General features: G+C 43.3%; 1 protein-coding gene across 1 annotated transcript in view; it reads right to left on the bottom strand.

Annotated features, from left to right (window-relative positions):
• Positions 1-13066, bottom strand: part of LOC147017282 (uncharacterized) — a 350244-nt gene that overhangs the window by 136485 nt on the left and 200693 nt on the right. Inside the window, exons 40-44 of the mRNA XM_085847971.1 lie at positions 6794-11863; positions 6538-6687; positions 4870-5115; positions 3881-4024; positions 3513-3746 (exon numbers count right to left, since the gene is read on the bottom strand). Coding sequence (XP_085704097.1) covers positions 3513-3746; positions 3881-4024; positions 4870-5115; positions 6538-6687; positions 6794-11863 — 5844 coding nt within the window. The remainder of the gene's footprint in view (positions 1-3512; positions 3747-3880; positions 4025-4869; positions 5116-6537; positions 6688-6793; positions 11864-13066) is intronic.

The raw sequence follows: 13066 nt of genomic DNA, 5'->3' as shown, positions 1-13066 counted from the left end.
GGTGCCATGCAAAGAAAGAAACGTCATCAACGACCCTCTGGTGGACAGAGACAGAATACTCTTCCCACCGCTGCACATCAAGCTCGGCTTAATCAAGCAGTTCACCAAGGCTCTGGACAAAGATGGTGACTGCTTCACTTACTTGTGCCAGGCTTTTCCAGGATTGACCATGGAGAAGTTGAAAGCTGGCATCTTTGATGGTTCTCAGATCTGTCAGCTCATCAGAGATCCAGAGTTCAAAAACTCAATGAACGAAGTGGAACTGGAAGCGTGGAATACATTTGTTTTGGTAGTGAAGAACTTTCTTGGCAACAATAAGGCCAGAAACTACGCAGAACTTGTCAACAACATGCTGACTGCTTTCAGAAACCTGGACTGCAACATGAGCATCAAGATGCACTACCTATTTTCACATATGAACCGGTTTCCTGAGAACCTGGGTTCAATGAGTGACGAGCAGGGGAGAGATTCCATCAGGACATGAAGGAGATGGAGACCAGGTATCAGGGTCGCTGGGACGCAGTCATGATGGCTGACTACTGTTGGAATCTGAAGAGAGACCTCCCTGCCGCTGAACATTCCAGGAGTTCGAAGAAACGGAAGTTCAAGCCCTGAAGTTTGAACAGTGGTGACGCAACATGCAATTTACTTGTACTTACCTTTATCAATGCCCACCATTCAGATGACAGTAATCGATGTTTCTATCATGTAATCAATAAATGTTGTTGGCAAAACATTTTTTTTCTTAAAAACATGTTTAGGATGATATGTGTTGACAAAAATCAGCTGATAATGCCACAAAAATGTAATTGATTTTGTCACAAGATCTGATTTTTTTCAAATCAACTTAGCACAAAAACCTGACCTGATGGAGAGAAACGGATGCCATTTCCTGATTCAGCAGTGCCAGAATACCCTAATTCACTTGTAGAAATCTAGACAACATTCAGAAAGTAAAAAATTGTTGACCAGTGTTCTTTTTTTCTTCTTTGTTCTTGTTCTTTTTTTTTTTTGTTCTTTTTTTTTTTCTTTTTTTTTCTTGCTTTTTGTTCTTGTTTTTTTTTTTTTTTTTTTTTTTTTGTTCTTGCACATCTTGCACATCTTGCAAGTTTTTGTTCTTGCACATCCATACTTTGAAGCAACTTTTGAATCTGGAAACATCTTTTGAAATAGAAGTCCAGCATGATCTGAGACTGATATGGGCAAGTTATGTTCCACAATAAATCCACTAAAGAGAAGTTCCGCTCGAGTAACATCCTCTTCCTCGCTTGTCCCTTGTTTGGTGAAATAATTCAGAAGTGTACCGGTACTCGTGCTCGAAGATCTCTCCTTTGCAATGTCTGTGTGCCGTTTGCTTCCAAGTGCTTCCGAATATCATCGCGACCTCCGTGCTCAACTGAAATATCAACGCTGCATACTGTACAATACGCATGATGAATTCCTCTTTCAGACTTTCGAATACACGGGTATTGGAGACTGTATTCGGTCTTGTACTTCTGAGACCATTTCTTGGTCTTCGTAAGCTTCTTTTCTGCCATTTCGTAATCAACATCGAGGGCTTGAAGCATCGGTAACTTCGAAGTCGATGTTCCACAGCTGCAGCGCGACTCGTAGAACTCTAGCGGCTGTTAAACACAGCACGGTGGTCGCGACCGCCGGGCTGGTACGGGCCCAGCTGCATGCAGTGAGCGTATCGCATGCATATACACTGTGCATACATACCGCATGCACTGTATTGCACACATACCGCATGCACTAAATCTCAGTGCATGATCGCCTAAGCGAGATCCAGACCCAATGTTTCGCTGCTCCTCATTTGAATTTGCATTTTTTTACGTACAATTTGGTAGCAGCGAACGTTATGGAGTTACCACATGCTATACGTAGCAGACGATGCTTTTCATTCAATTCTCATACTAGTACATTCTGATTAGTGAACAGTGCAAAAATATCAAAATTTCGGGAGGATAAGGATAGTGATCGTAAGGGCGGGAGTTTGGGTGAATTTTCGGAAGCCTCCCGATGAAATCGGGAGGGTTGGCATTGCTGCATTTGGTTATCGCATTTGCTTTACAAAGGTTAAATGTTCAATGCACACAGCTGTTTATAAAGATTAATGTTTGTGAACATCTCCCTGAAACGTCTATATAAATGTAACGTCTTTTTCGGTGAAAGCTACTCAAGGTTTCTGGGCTGTATACACAAAGAACTGTAGTCAGTAATCACACAGACTCCAACCTGCCGATTCCCGAAAAAAATGCCGATATCTGCCAGTGTGTGTGTGTGTGTGTGTGTGTGTGTGTGTGTGTGTGTGTGTGTGTGTGTGTGTGTGTGTGTGTGTGTGTGTGTGTGTGTGTGTGTGTGTGTGTGTGTGTGTGTGTGTGTGTGTGGTGTGTTGTTCACAAAGCATCACATATTCTCTCTGATAACTCCCCTACCCCCCACCCCTCTCTCTCCCTCTCTCTCTCAATGTCTCTGGACGTATCTGGATGGTCGTTATGTCTGGACGGTGGTTATGTCCGGGCGCGGTTTGTCTCCAGACGTGTCCGGATGGTATTTATTTCCGGACGCGTCTGGATGGGAGTTTGTCTCCAGATGTGTCCAATGGTGTTGATGTCTGGATGGGAGTTTGCCTTCAGACGTGTCTGAGCGGTATTTGTGTCCAGACAGCTTGGCTGCTGATGGGTTCGGGTGGTGTTTGTCTCTGAACATATCCAGGTGGTGTTTTGCCTGGATGGGAGTTTGTCTCCGGACGTATCTGGGTGGTGTTTATGTCCTGACGGGAGTTTATCTCCAGATGTGTCCAGTCAGTGTTTATGTCCAGACGGGAGTTTATCACTGAATACGTCCAGGCGGTGTTTGTCTCCGGACACGTCCGAGTGGTGCTCGTCTCTTGACATGTATGGGTGGTATTAGTCTCCGGACGCGTCTGGGTGGTATTAGTCTTCGGACGCATCCGGGCGGTGTTCATCTCCGGACACGCCTGGGCGGTGTTCGTCTCCGTATGAATCTGGGCGGTGTTCGTCTCTAGACGCGTCCGCACGGTGTTCGTCTCCGGACGGTGCTCGTCTCCGGACACGTCCGGTCGGTGTTCATCTCCGGACAGCTTGGCTCTGGACACGTCCAGGCGGTATTTAGTCTGGATGGGAGTTTGTCTCTGGGCTGTGTTTATAGTATGACCGGTAGAAAATGGATTTCAGATAGTATTTTGCTTCCATATTCACTGTTACTCTATGGAGAATCATTTTGATGAGACGACATTAATCGTAATGAACTCTCCACTGCACGTCTGCTTCCCTTCCTCTCACCTCATGTCTCCCCTTCCCACACTCTTCCTCGCTCCCCTTCCCTGCTCTCTCCTTTCCCTTCCATGTCTTCACTCTCCCCGCTCTCTCTCTCACCCACTCCTCTCTCCCTCTTCCCCCCTCTTTTTTTCCCTCCCCCCCTTTAGTGTTACCATCAGCAAGGTGACAGGTTGTATTTGCTAGTAGATTAATATATAGTGAAAATACCTTTTTTGTCTGTTCCTTCATCACATCACCCAGTAGGCTTGCAAGGTGTTGCTGCATTTTCTCAGCACACGAGACCACGGATTTGTACAGGTCTTCAACTGCACCCAGTTGAGCAGTCATCTCAGAAACAACCTCTTTCTCCAGGAATTCTCGACTTTCCACCAAGAACTGCCGTGTGTTTCGTGTAGTCTCCAAAATCTCTGACGTCCGAGCGAGAATGTCTCGATGCAATACCTGTAAATCCAGCATCACAAGGTCCTTCAGCCAATGTCCAGGCATTGCAATCAAAGTCTGTAGTTGTAGGTAGGTCCTCAGATCTTTCGGTTCAGCAATATGGCAATGTACAGGAACACAACTCGATGCCAAACCTGGTGAATTTCCTGCCGCTCCTGGATCTTGTCAAAATCATTCCCAGAAGTTTGATCTTCCATGGCCTTCTGCTTATTCCGGAGCCACTCCTCCATCTCCTTAAGCTGCCTGGAGATTTCAAGCTGACGAGACTCTGCTACATCCTGGAATGAATCACAAGAGATAATAAATACTTGGCTGCAGTTTAGGATTTACAAAAGAAACCTGCTCCACGAGGGATTTACCAAAGATACCGTTGGAAAAAGTTTCATGCACTGTTAAACACAGTTGTTACATTTTGAGAGAGATGAAAATTTGTTCGTTAGGTCAGGCTCAACAAGAAATCACTTAATCATAAGCATTGTATATATGTCCTCACCACAAGATACCAATTGTTGGGCCTGAGCTGGAGGAGTAATTTTTCTGTTGCTCACAAGTGGATATGTTTAAAATCTTTTTCTTTTTCTTAAAAGTGATTTTAACATCAGACATTTTTTTTAATGAAATAAACCATAAGCTTTACAAGCAGCGATGTTTATCCATCTCCCACCACATGCCATTTTGGTACATCTTGAGATTTGCTTCCTGTTTGTATCAACCAACTATTTGCAACAGCAGTCATGTTATTAGTGACAGATATTAATTCATGGGGGAAAAAAAATCAGGTGAGGGTTGCATTCACGACAGACAAAAGATCTTTACAGGCTACTACCAGGCCAAAAAGGCAGTTTGGTAATACGGCTGAAGGAGAGAGTGAGTGAAAGATTGAGTGAGTGAATGAATGAACGATGCAGCATTTGCCAGGACCAAGACAAGAGAAATTGATACAGAATTTATTAGTCAACACATTTCAAGGGGGACATTAACCGTCAGTGAACATGCAATAACGTGCAAGTGAGAAGGAACCAATTTCATCTTCATGCAGAAAGTTTAATCCAACGAACGAAAGTGCTTTGAAAACAATTGAGGAACACATGGGTTCAAAATGACCCTTTGTTAGAAGGCAAACCTCCTTGTTCTGCTGTTTTATTACTCGCGACAATTCCTGTTTAGGATCTACTGAATGCCGGAGTGTTTTCAGCCAGAAATCTTGTAATGTGGAGACAAAGGCCTTTTGAAGGTTCCTGGAGTCTGTGTCCAAAGCTTGAGCAAGTTCCAGTGGAACTCCAGTCTCTGGCCCTTGCTTCAGAAAGCCCTGTACCCAGTTCAGTTCTTCGACCACGGAACACCGCAGCATTGACAGTTCTGAGCGCAACTGCAGATGTCAAACACACACCCCAAAAAAAGAAAGGAGTTTGATTAGACATTAATCATTCTTCATGTACTTAAAACAAAATTAAAACAGCAACGCATAAAGTCCAAGCTTTAAACAGGTTTGACAGGTGTAAGCGCTTTCCCTTTGAATATTATCCATTCCTTTCACTCACTAAGTACCTTTAAACCTGTGTTGAATGCATTATGACTAACTATACTTATTCCTTTATTTATTAAGAAGATACGATTCATTTGTAGATCTTGTATTACAGTGACAAAGCTTTTCACCTGTGTTCAGCTGGTATTATCTATTACTTTCACAAACAAACTTGATGCTGGAAATTCGATTTGGAGGCATGTATATTAAGTATGTTACCAAGGAGTAGTTGGGGGGGGGGGCATAGATGGGCATACACAACATATGGGGTCAAGCTAATATTCTACCATTATTGTGTCCACATTGTCGAGTCAGTAGTCCCTATTTCCTCATCCACTCAGAGATGCTCTTTACTCTTGTCCTTTCCATTTGCTGAATATAGCCTTTACTGGTTGTTTTTATTCCAGCTTACATCGTGTTATTTGTTGTTTATTTATTGTTTAACAAATGGATACATGATCGAGATGCCAATATTAATTTGATTTTCTGGTTGGAACATTACTGGCATGTGACTTAAAAGCTTGTGCAAATGCAGTGCCCTTTTCAATCCCTTTCCTCAACCCCCACGTCAACCACAGTCCTATAAGGAATTTTCAATTTGCTTAGGATACTGGTCCAATAATGTCTCATAGGATCTTTAATTTTAATTTTCACAAGTAAAAGATCGCCAACTTTCCATATCTGATGATGGGTGGCATGCTAAAGAATGCAACCCTCCTCCCCCATGTTGGCTCTGAACCAAAAGGCTGTTTTCATCCGATACAAGGGCAGGGATGAAACTCAGGATGAGCAGTTCAGCAGAAAAGCAGAAAGCATGATACCAACTGAGCTACCTTACTGTCCTACATGCTGGTGAGAGCGAAAGATAATCCCGGTTGCTTGTGACTTGTGCGAAATGTGATCAGAGGAAAGCATAGCTTATGAGGTTTAGTCCAAATTTTCTGACAAGTATTGTTGTTGGGTTTCTGGTTATATGCCTGGCAGATGAAATTGCAGCCTTTCAGATGAAAGAAACGGGAGATGTTTTCCATTTTGAGTTTGGAGCTGGATGAGCACCCTCACTACACCTTCTTTATCACCAACTGGTTAAACAAGCAAAGACACATTTTTTTCAAACTTCCTTGAAATGCTTTGTGGATAAAACAAGACTGCATTTATCATTGCCTCAAAGTATTTTAGTTTCGACCTTTGCAGTTGTACAACAGGCTTTGTTATAGTACATGTTCGAAACAATCTGTTTGCAAAGTGCATAATCATACAACTCACCTCATTTTGGCTAATCGTACTTTCAGCTCCAGATGGTTCTGTACCCAGTAAATGAGATTGTTTTACTTTCACTTGGACCTCCAATAGCATGGAAATCAACTTGACAATGCTCTCAACATGTTCTAAACACTGCGACTTTACAATTGTGAGCTGCACACACAGGAATCATTCAATTATCAGAATAACGATGGGCTCATCAAAACAGTATTAATGAGATGAACTTCCACAAACCAATCTCAATGTCAACTAAACTCACCTTCAAGTTGTCTTCCTTTCCAAATTCATTCTGCAATCTTATTCTTCCTTTTCCAACTTTTCCCTGATCAATATCAAAGCTTCCTGACCTGCAGATTGGTATCACTGCTTCTGAAAGTACAGGTTGAGAGATTTTCATTTTATCATCGTCCTCGACCTCACGTCTGGTGTCCTCGACCTCACGACTGGTGTCCTCGACCTCACAACTGGTGTCCTCGACCTCACGACTGGTGTCCTCGACCTCACGACTGGTGTCCTCGACCTCACGACTGTTGTCCTCGACCTCACGACTGGTGTCCTCGACCTCACGACTGGTGTCCTCGACCTCACGACTGGTGTCCTCCACCTCACGACTGGTGTCCTCGACCTCACGACTGGTATCCTCGACCTCACGACTGGGGTCCTCGACCTCACGACTGGATTCCTCGACCTCACGACTGGTGTGCTTGCTGCTTTCCTCATGGACAATGTCTATGGAATAACATCTATTATTCAATTTGACTGCTTGACCTTCAGCATATTCATGTTCAACCCCTTCAGAATCTTCTCTCCTGCCACTCCTATCAACACCCGGAATATTGCAAATTAAGTTCTTAGATATTTGAAGACAATTCTTCGATACCTGATTTAATCGTTCATTGTGTTGATCCTTAACCATTGTGTCCATGGTTGCCATGGGCATAGTCGCTTGTTTGATTGGTTGTTCATAGCTTTCATCAGTTGTTTTCAATTCCACTGTGTCATGGTCTTGCAAAGGATCATCAAGTAATTCACATAATTTTGAACATGCACTTTTTTGTCCCTTAGAACGATGGCTATAATGCTTCTTACAATCAACTTTGGCAGTCCTTGGCCTAACAGAGTGAGTGTTCTCTTTATCTTTCAAAACCTGCAAAAGATCCTGACTAAGGAAGCCCCTGACGAAAGCTTCCTCAGCGGTCAATTGTTCCCCAGTCCTGCTGTCCTTAATACCTCCAGAAAACAATTGAGAACTTGCTATTATTTCTGCCATATTTCTATCAAGAAATCCTTTCCAAACTGCTTCATCGATGCTGAGCCGGTGTCCTGATGAAACATCTACGATTCCACCTGTGTCTGCCTGTGCTTGGAGGATTCTGAGGGCACAAATCTGCTCAACATGTCCTCGGCTCACAGCCTCGATTAGAGGCAAACTCCTGCCATTATCTGGATCCTTCACAACGCCCCATTGACCAATGGTCAAGTACCGCTGTCCAGACTCTACACTTACTTTACTCCTGCACACAATGGTATTATAGGGAATTATTTGACATGTGTCAGGGTTTAAAAAGCCATGCTGCAGATTGTGCAAGGTTTGTACATCTTCTGTTGATGACTTATGAATCAATCCCATTTCAACAGCCTTATGTAGTGTTAAAGGATTTTTGGACTTTATCGGTATAATTCTACCAGTCTGAGCCAACACCCTCTCAAGCTCAAGTCCTCTTTCTTCATTTACAAGGTGCAATGCAACAGCCTGTCGTAATGGGATGGTCTGAAGATGGTGTGGATGCACAAATCCCCAAAAGCACGCCTGCTCCACTTCTGCAAGTTCCTTTGCCATCTGTTCATCCAACAGTCCATGTAAAAGGGCATCATTGAGGGACAGTCGGAGTCCTGAAGGATGCTGAATAATACCGCCTTCAGAAATCTGCTTTTTCAAAATCTTTGACACAGTTTTCTTGTCAATAACATCATGTTTAATTGCTTGCAAAGGGGTCAAAATGTGTTTTGTTTGTGGATCTGTTATTCCCATGGTTCTCATAATAATCTCCATATGTCTCTGCTTTGTGGCTGAATCTACCTCTTTACCCTTGATGGTTTTTTCCAGTTTTATCAACTCGGCAGCTGCTTTTTTTCCACCAACAACCAAACCCAGTTTAGTGGCCAAGGTAACTGAGAGCTTTTTCTTACGACGGAGATCTATTATACCACCAGTACACACTTGCCCTTCCAATAACCTCAGGCCAGACTCTGTATCAATAAGACCAGAATTCACAGCATCGGCCACTGACATCACTTCCTTTGTGATTGGACTAATTACTGCACTAATAACTCGCTCAGAACTGAAAACCCTTTCCATCAGTGTTGCATCCACGATTCCTTCATCCAGTGCTTCAGATACACAGAGACTATCCCCCATGTTCTTGTCCCAAAATCCACCAAAAAGACCAAGTTTTTCATAAAGCTTTAAAGCAGCATGTTTTGCCACAACTCCATGTTTCATCGCATCATACAATAACAGTCTCTTCCCACTACCTTCATCAAGAATGCCACCACTTTCAGCCAGCTGCAAAGCCCATATCTCCAGAACACTTTCCCAATCAATCAGACCCTGATCAACTGCTTTCACAAGGGTAAAGCGATCACCTGACCTTGGATCTACAAGGCCCCCGCTATCAACTTGCATGCTCAACAATTTTAGTGCTTCCTTTCGTTCTATCACCCCTGCTTTTATTGCTTCAAACAAAGAAAGCTTCCTCTCATTTGCAGAATGAAAACCTTCATATGCAAGCTGCGCGTCTTGGAGGTTTTCTGCACTCACTGGGTCGATTATTCCCGCAATTACGGCTTGCCTTAAACTGAGCTGCTCACCATTCCCGTTCATGATTCCTCCAGCTTGCAACTCTGTTTTCATGAGCTCCTCAGCAGTTTCTATGGAAATGATTTTTGCCTTTAGCAGGTCTTGCACCAAGGCTGGTTGGCTCGTTCCAGGAAATGTCAGGTGACCAGATGCTGCTTGGTGCTTTAAAATGGGGATGTAGAGTGCAGAAGAAATTTGTTGTAAATTATCTAGTCCAAAAGCCTTTACATTGTGGCCAGTATTACAATTTGAATGCTCAACAGTGGATAAATTGACTCCAACTGTTCTATGTCTTTGCGTATTCTGCTCGTCCTTTGAACCAGTATGACTGACATTTTTCATTCGCTGGTCACCATGCGGAAAATCCACATTCAAGAGTTCTTTCACATTCATCTTGCCAAAATGATTTTTCATTGTTTTGTTTAATGATAATGGAGGACTGTCCTTAACATGTGAAATTTCACGATTACAATCTTTTCTGTGATGTGCAGCAAAATGAGCATGTCCATTATGGTTGTTTACTTTGTTCTTTGGTAAAACCTCAGCACATTGTGGAATAACCACTAAGTTATTATGATCTGTCGCACTTTGTTCTTGGTGTCCTCCATTTTCAGTGAAGCTCATTATTGATACATTCGTGCCATTGTCCTTCTTATTATGGATTTTATCACATGCTGGACCTTTGTGTCCACTTTCACACTGTACATAATTATTTGAAGCACAATTAAGTGATTCCAATGCTCCAGTGGCAAGTTCTTTTTGATCCTGAATCAGTTTGGTGCAATTTAACGTGAAAGGTGGTACATCAACTTCTGGGAAGTCCCAGATTCTTCCAGTTCTTGAGGTTTCCACATTGCCAAGGTTTTGCTCATCTTGTCGAGGCCACAAAAATAGGTCGTCAGTGTTACTGGTGTTTTCTACCTCTTCAAAGGTTGATGGATGCTTGTTGTCAATATTCACCAGTGATGAAGACATATGTGATTCCACACAATTTCTCTTGCTTGCACCGATTGTTTCTTCCAGCAAGAAAAAGTCATCATCCACAATAACGAGACGCTCGCCTGTGCAAGTACTCACATAGCTATGCGTCATAACAAACAGGAGCGTGAAACTGTTGGAGTCTTCCTGAATTAACCGAAAATCAGCTGTTTCATGGTTCTTAAGCCAAAATGCATCTTTGGGATTTAGAATTCCATTTGAAACACAAGCACCACCAGCAATTTTACCAATGCATGGAGTTTGTGTAAGGCAAGTATCTTGAACAGTTATGTGGCAATCAAGTTCCTGCAAGCTATCTGGAATCCAAGCCTTCTTCAATACCCGACGGACCCTGCGATCACAAACTCCTGCTTTAACGGCATGCCTCAATGACATTGCTTGCATTTTACTTGGGAGGTACATGCCTGAAATGTCATGCCTCTGTTGTAGTACCTTCCGGCAAAGCTCTGAGCTGACTACGCCCCTCTGAATAGCCTCTGTGACAGAAAGAAGTTCACCAGAATCGGGTCTCAAAAGACCACGGAAACAACCTTGAGATTCCAGCACAACAAGTGCACTCTGTGGTCCCACAAAACCAGAAGAGTAGGCTTCATCAACCTTGAGTCGTCGACCACAGGAAGGGTCCACTATTCCCCCAGCTTCAGCTTGACGAGCAAGCAGGATATTGGCAGTTTCCAGGTTGAGGAGTTTAAGTCTCAATGCCTCATCAACAGTCATACGGTGTCCTGTACGTGGATCAGCAATCCCCCCAGCGAAGAGCTGTGCCTCAAGTAGTCGAGCTGTTACTTGCCGATCCACAAGACCCTCTTGCACAGCCCGGAAGATGTTGACCTTGTGGCCAGGCCTCAGACAAACAACACCACATGCTGCTTGCCGTATTGGTAGTAGTAAATGCCCTAAATCAGGATCAGCAATTGCCCTGGAAAAGAGTTCCTTCAAGCCAAGTTTCTCCCCTGTGTTAGGATCAATTGGTAGCTGGATGGACGGTCGCTGCCGACGCTCCAGCAGCAGATCTAGCAGCTGTGCTGTAAGAAGGTTCTCCTGGAAGGCATCCTCTAAGTTTAACCTATGACCATTTCTGGGATTTACTATTCCACCACAGGAAAGATGCACCTCAAGGAATTGGAGGCAAGCAGTTTCTGGAATACTGTCTTCCTGCGCAGCTAGAAGTGCAAGATTCAAGCAACTGTCCCGTTCACATTGTTGATCCAGGTATTGCCTCACCAACTCAAGCGGTTGCAGATTCTTGGTCAATGATCTTTCTATCAAACCTTCACACAAGGCATCTCGAACACACCTTCTTTGCAAGGTCCTGGGCTCCAGAAGTCCCGTACTGACAACCTGGGCTTGGAGCAGAGCCAGGCTTGTTTCATGATCAATGAGGCCCTTTTGGGCTGCGTGCCACACAGGAAGTGTTTCCATGGATCGAAGGTCAATCACACCCGCAATTACTTCCTGTGTGTTCTTGACCTGCACACAATTAAATCAAGGCATCTGCTCAGGATGAACCTGTCAAACAGGAAATAAGTTTATCTTGAAAGAAATAAATGCCGATTAATGTACGAATAGCTGTACTCACCTATTTTAAACCAAACAATGGCATGCAACTTCAGATGTCAATAAATGCAGGTGGGTGAGATTGTGCATCTTGAGCTATATCCCACATGCTATGGGATAGATGTTCAGATCTTCTTCCGCAGAAAGCAGTAGTGAAGGTTAATTCTTGTAAGCTTCCAGCAAGGGAATATTGTAAGAGTTTTGGAGCGTGTGAGTTGTGATAATATAATTAGAGGTGTTACGTGTTAAATAAGGCAGTGAAAGCTCAGTGTTAAACCTGCAAATCAATGGCATTTCTCTTCCCTTCAGGCAATAAAATATGCAATCGGTCATGCATGATGCTGAAGGATAACTGCTTGGGTGGTGATGGCACAGTAGAACTCTGGATAAAGTGGAAGTCCCAAGCATGCCATCTTGCCATTATTATCACCAAATTTATATCATACTATCATCATGCAATGCACACACGACGTAACATGTGAAAAGCCACAGAGGGAGTGTTGATAATTTGGATGTTTCTCCACAAAATATGCCTCACACATCATACACAAGTAATTCATGATTGTTACATTGGTTATTGTCACCTTCAACAGTAGTGTAGGCTTCCTGGAGGCATCAGGAAGTACAAACAATCATTTATAGTTGAGTGCACAAAATTGCATCTTCCCACGCCTTCACACAGACTCCTCCAGCCCCCTCCGTGACTTACCCCAGACATCATCATCTCCCATACCTCCCTTCCCCACCCCTTCACAATATAAGCCAGACACCATCTTCTCCCATCAACACTGATGGAAAAACCTGCAGTTGGGCATTATACAGTCTGGAACACCCCAATACTTAAATGGGTTAGCTTGTTGAGTTAGAAATAGTGTTAAAACAGGTTTGCATTACAGCTTGTATTGAGAAAGTAATTTTACAAAAACTGGTGTAAATGTCGACATAATCCAGAGTAAGGTTTGGTGACACAAACAAGACAGGTGGAATGTCCTCTTCCAGACTTGATGCTGCATTATCAACAGTCAAGTTTGAATCTCATGGAGACAGATTCATGAACTCATTAAAAGCAGCCATTCTGACATTGTCCACATTTAGGAAAACATATTTGAGAACAAT

This window comes from Eptatretus burgeri, chromosome 11 (assembly GCF_056783735.1).
Source record: "Eptatretus burgeri isolate ZD-2024b chromosome 11, Ebu_testis_v1, whole genome shotgun sequence".
NCBI lineage: Eukaryota > Metazoa > Chordata > Myxini > Myxiniformes > Myxinidae > Eptatretus > Eptatretus burgeri.
This window is presented reverse-complemented; position numbering and strand designations above follow the sequence as displayed.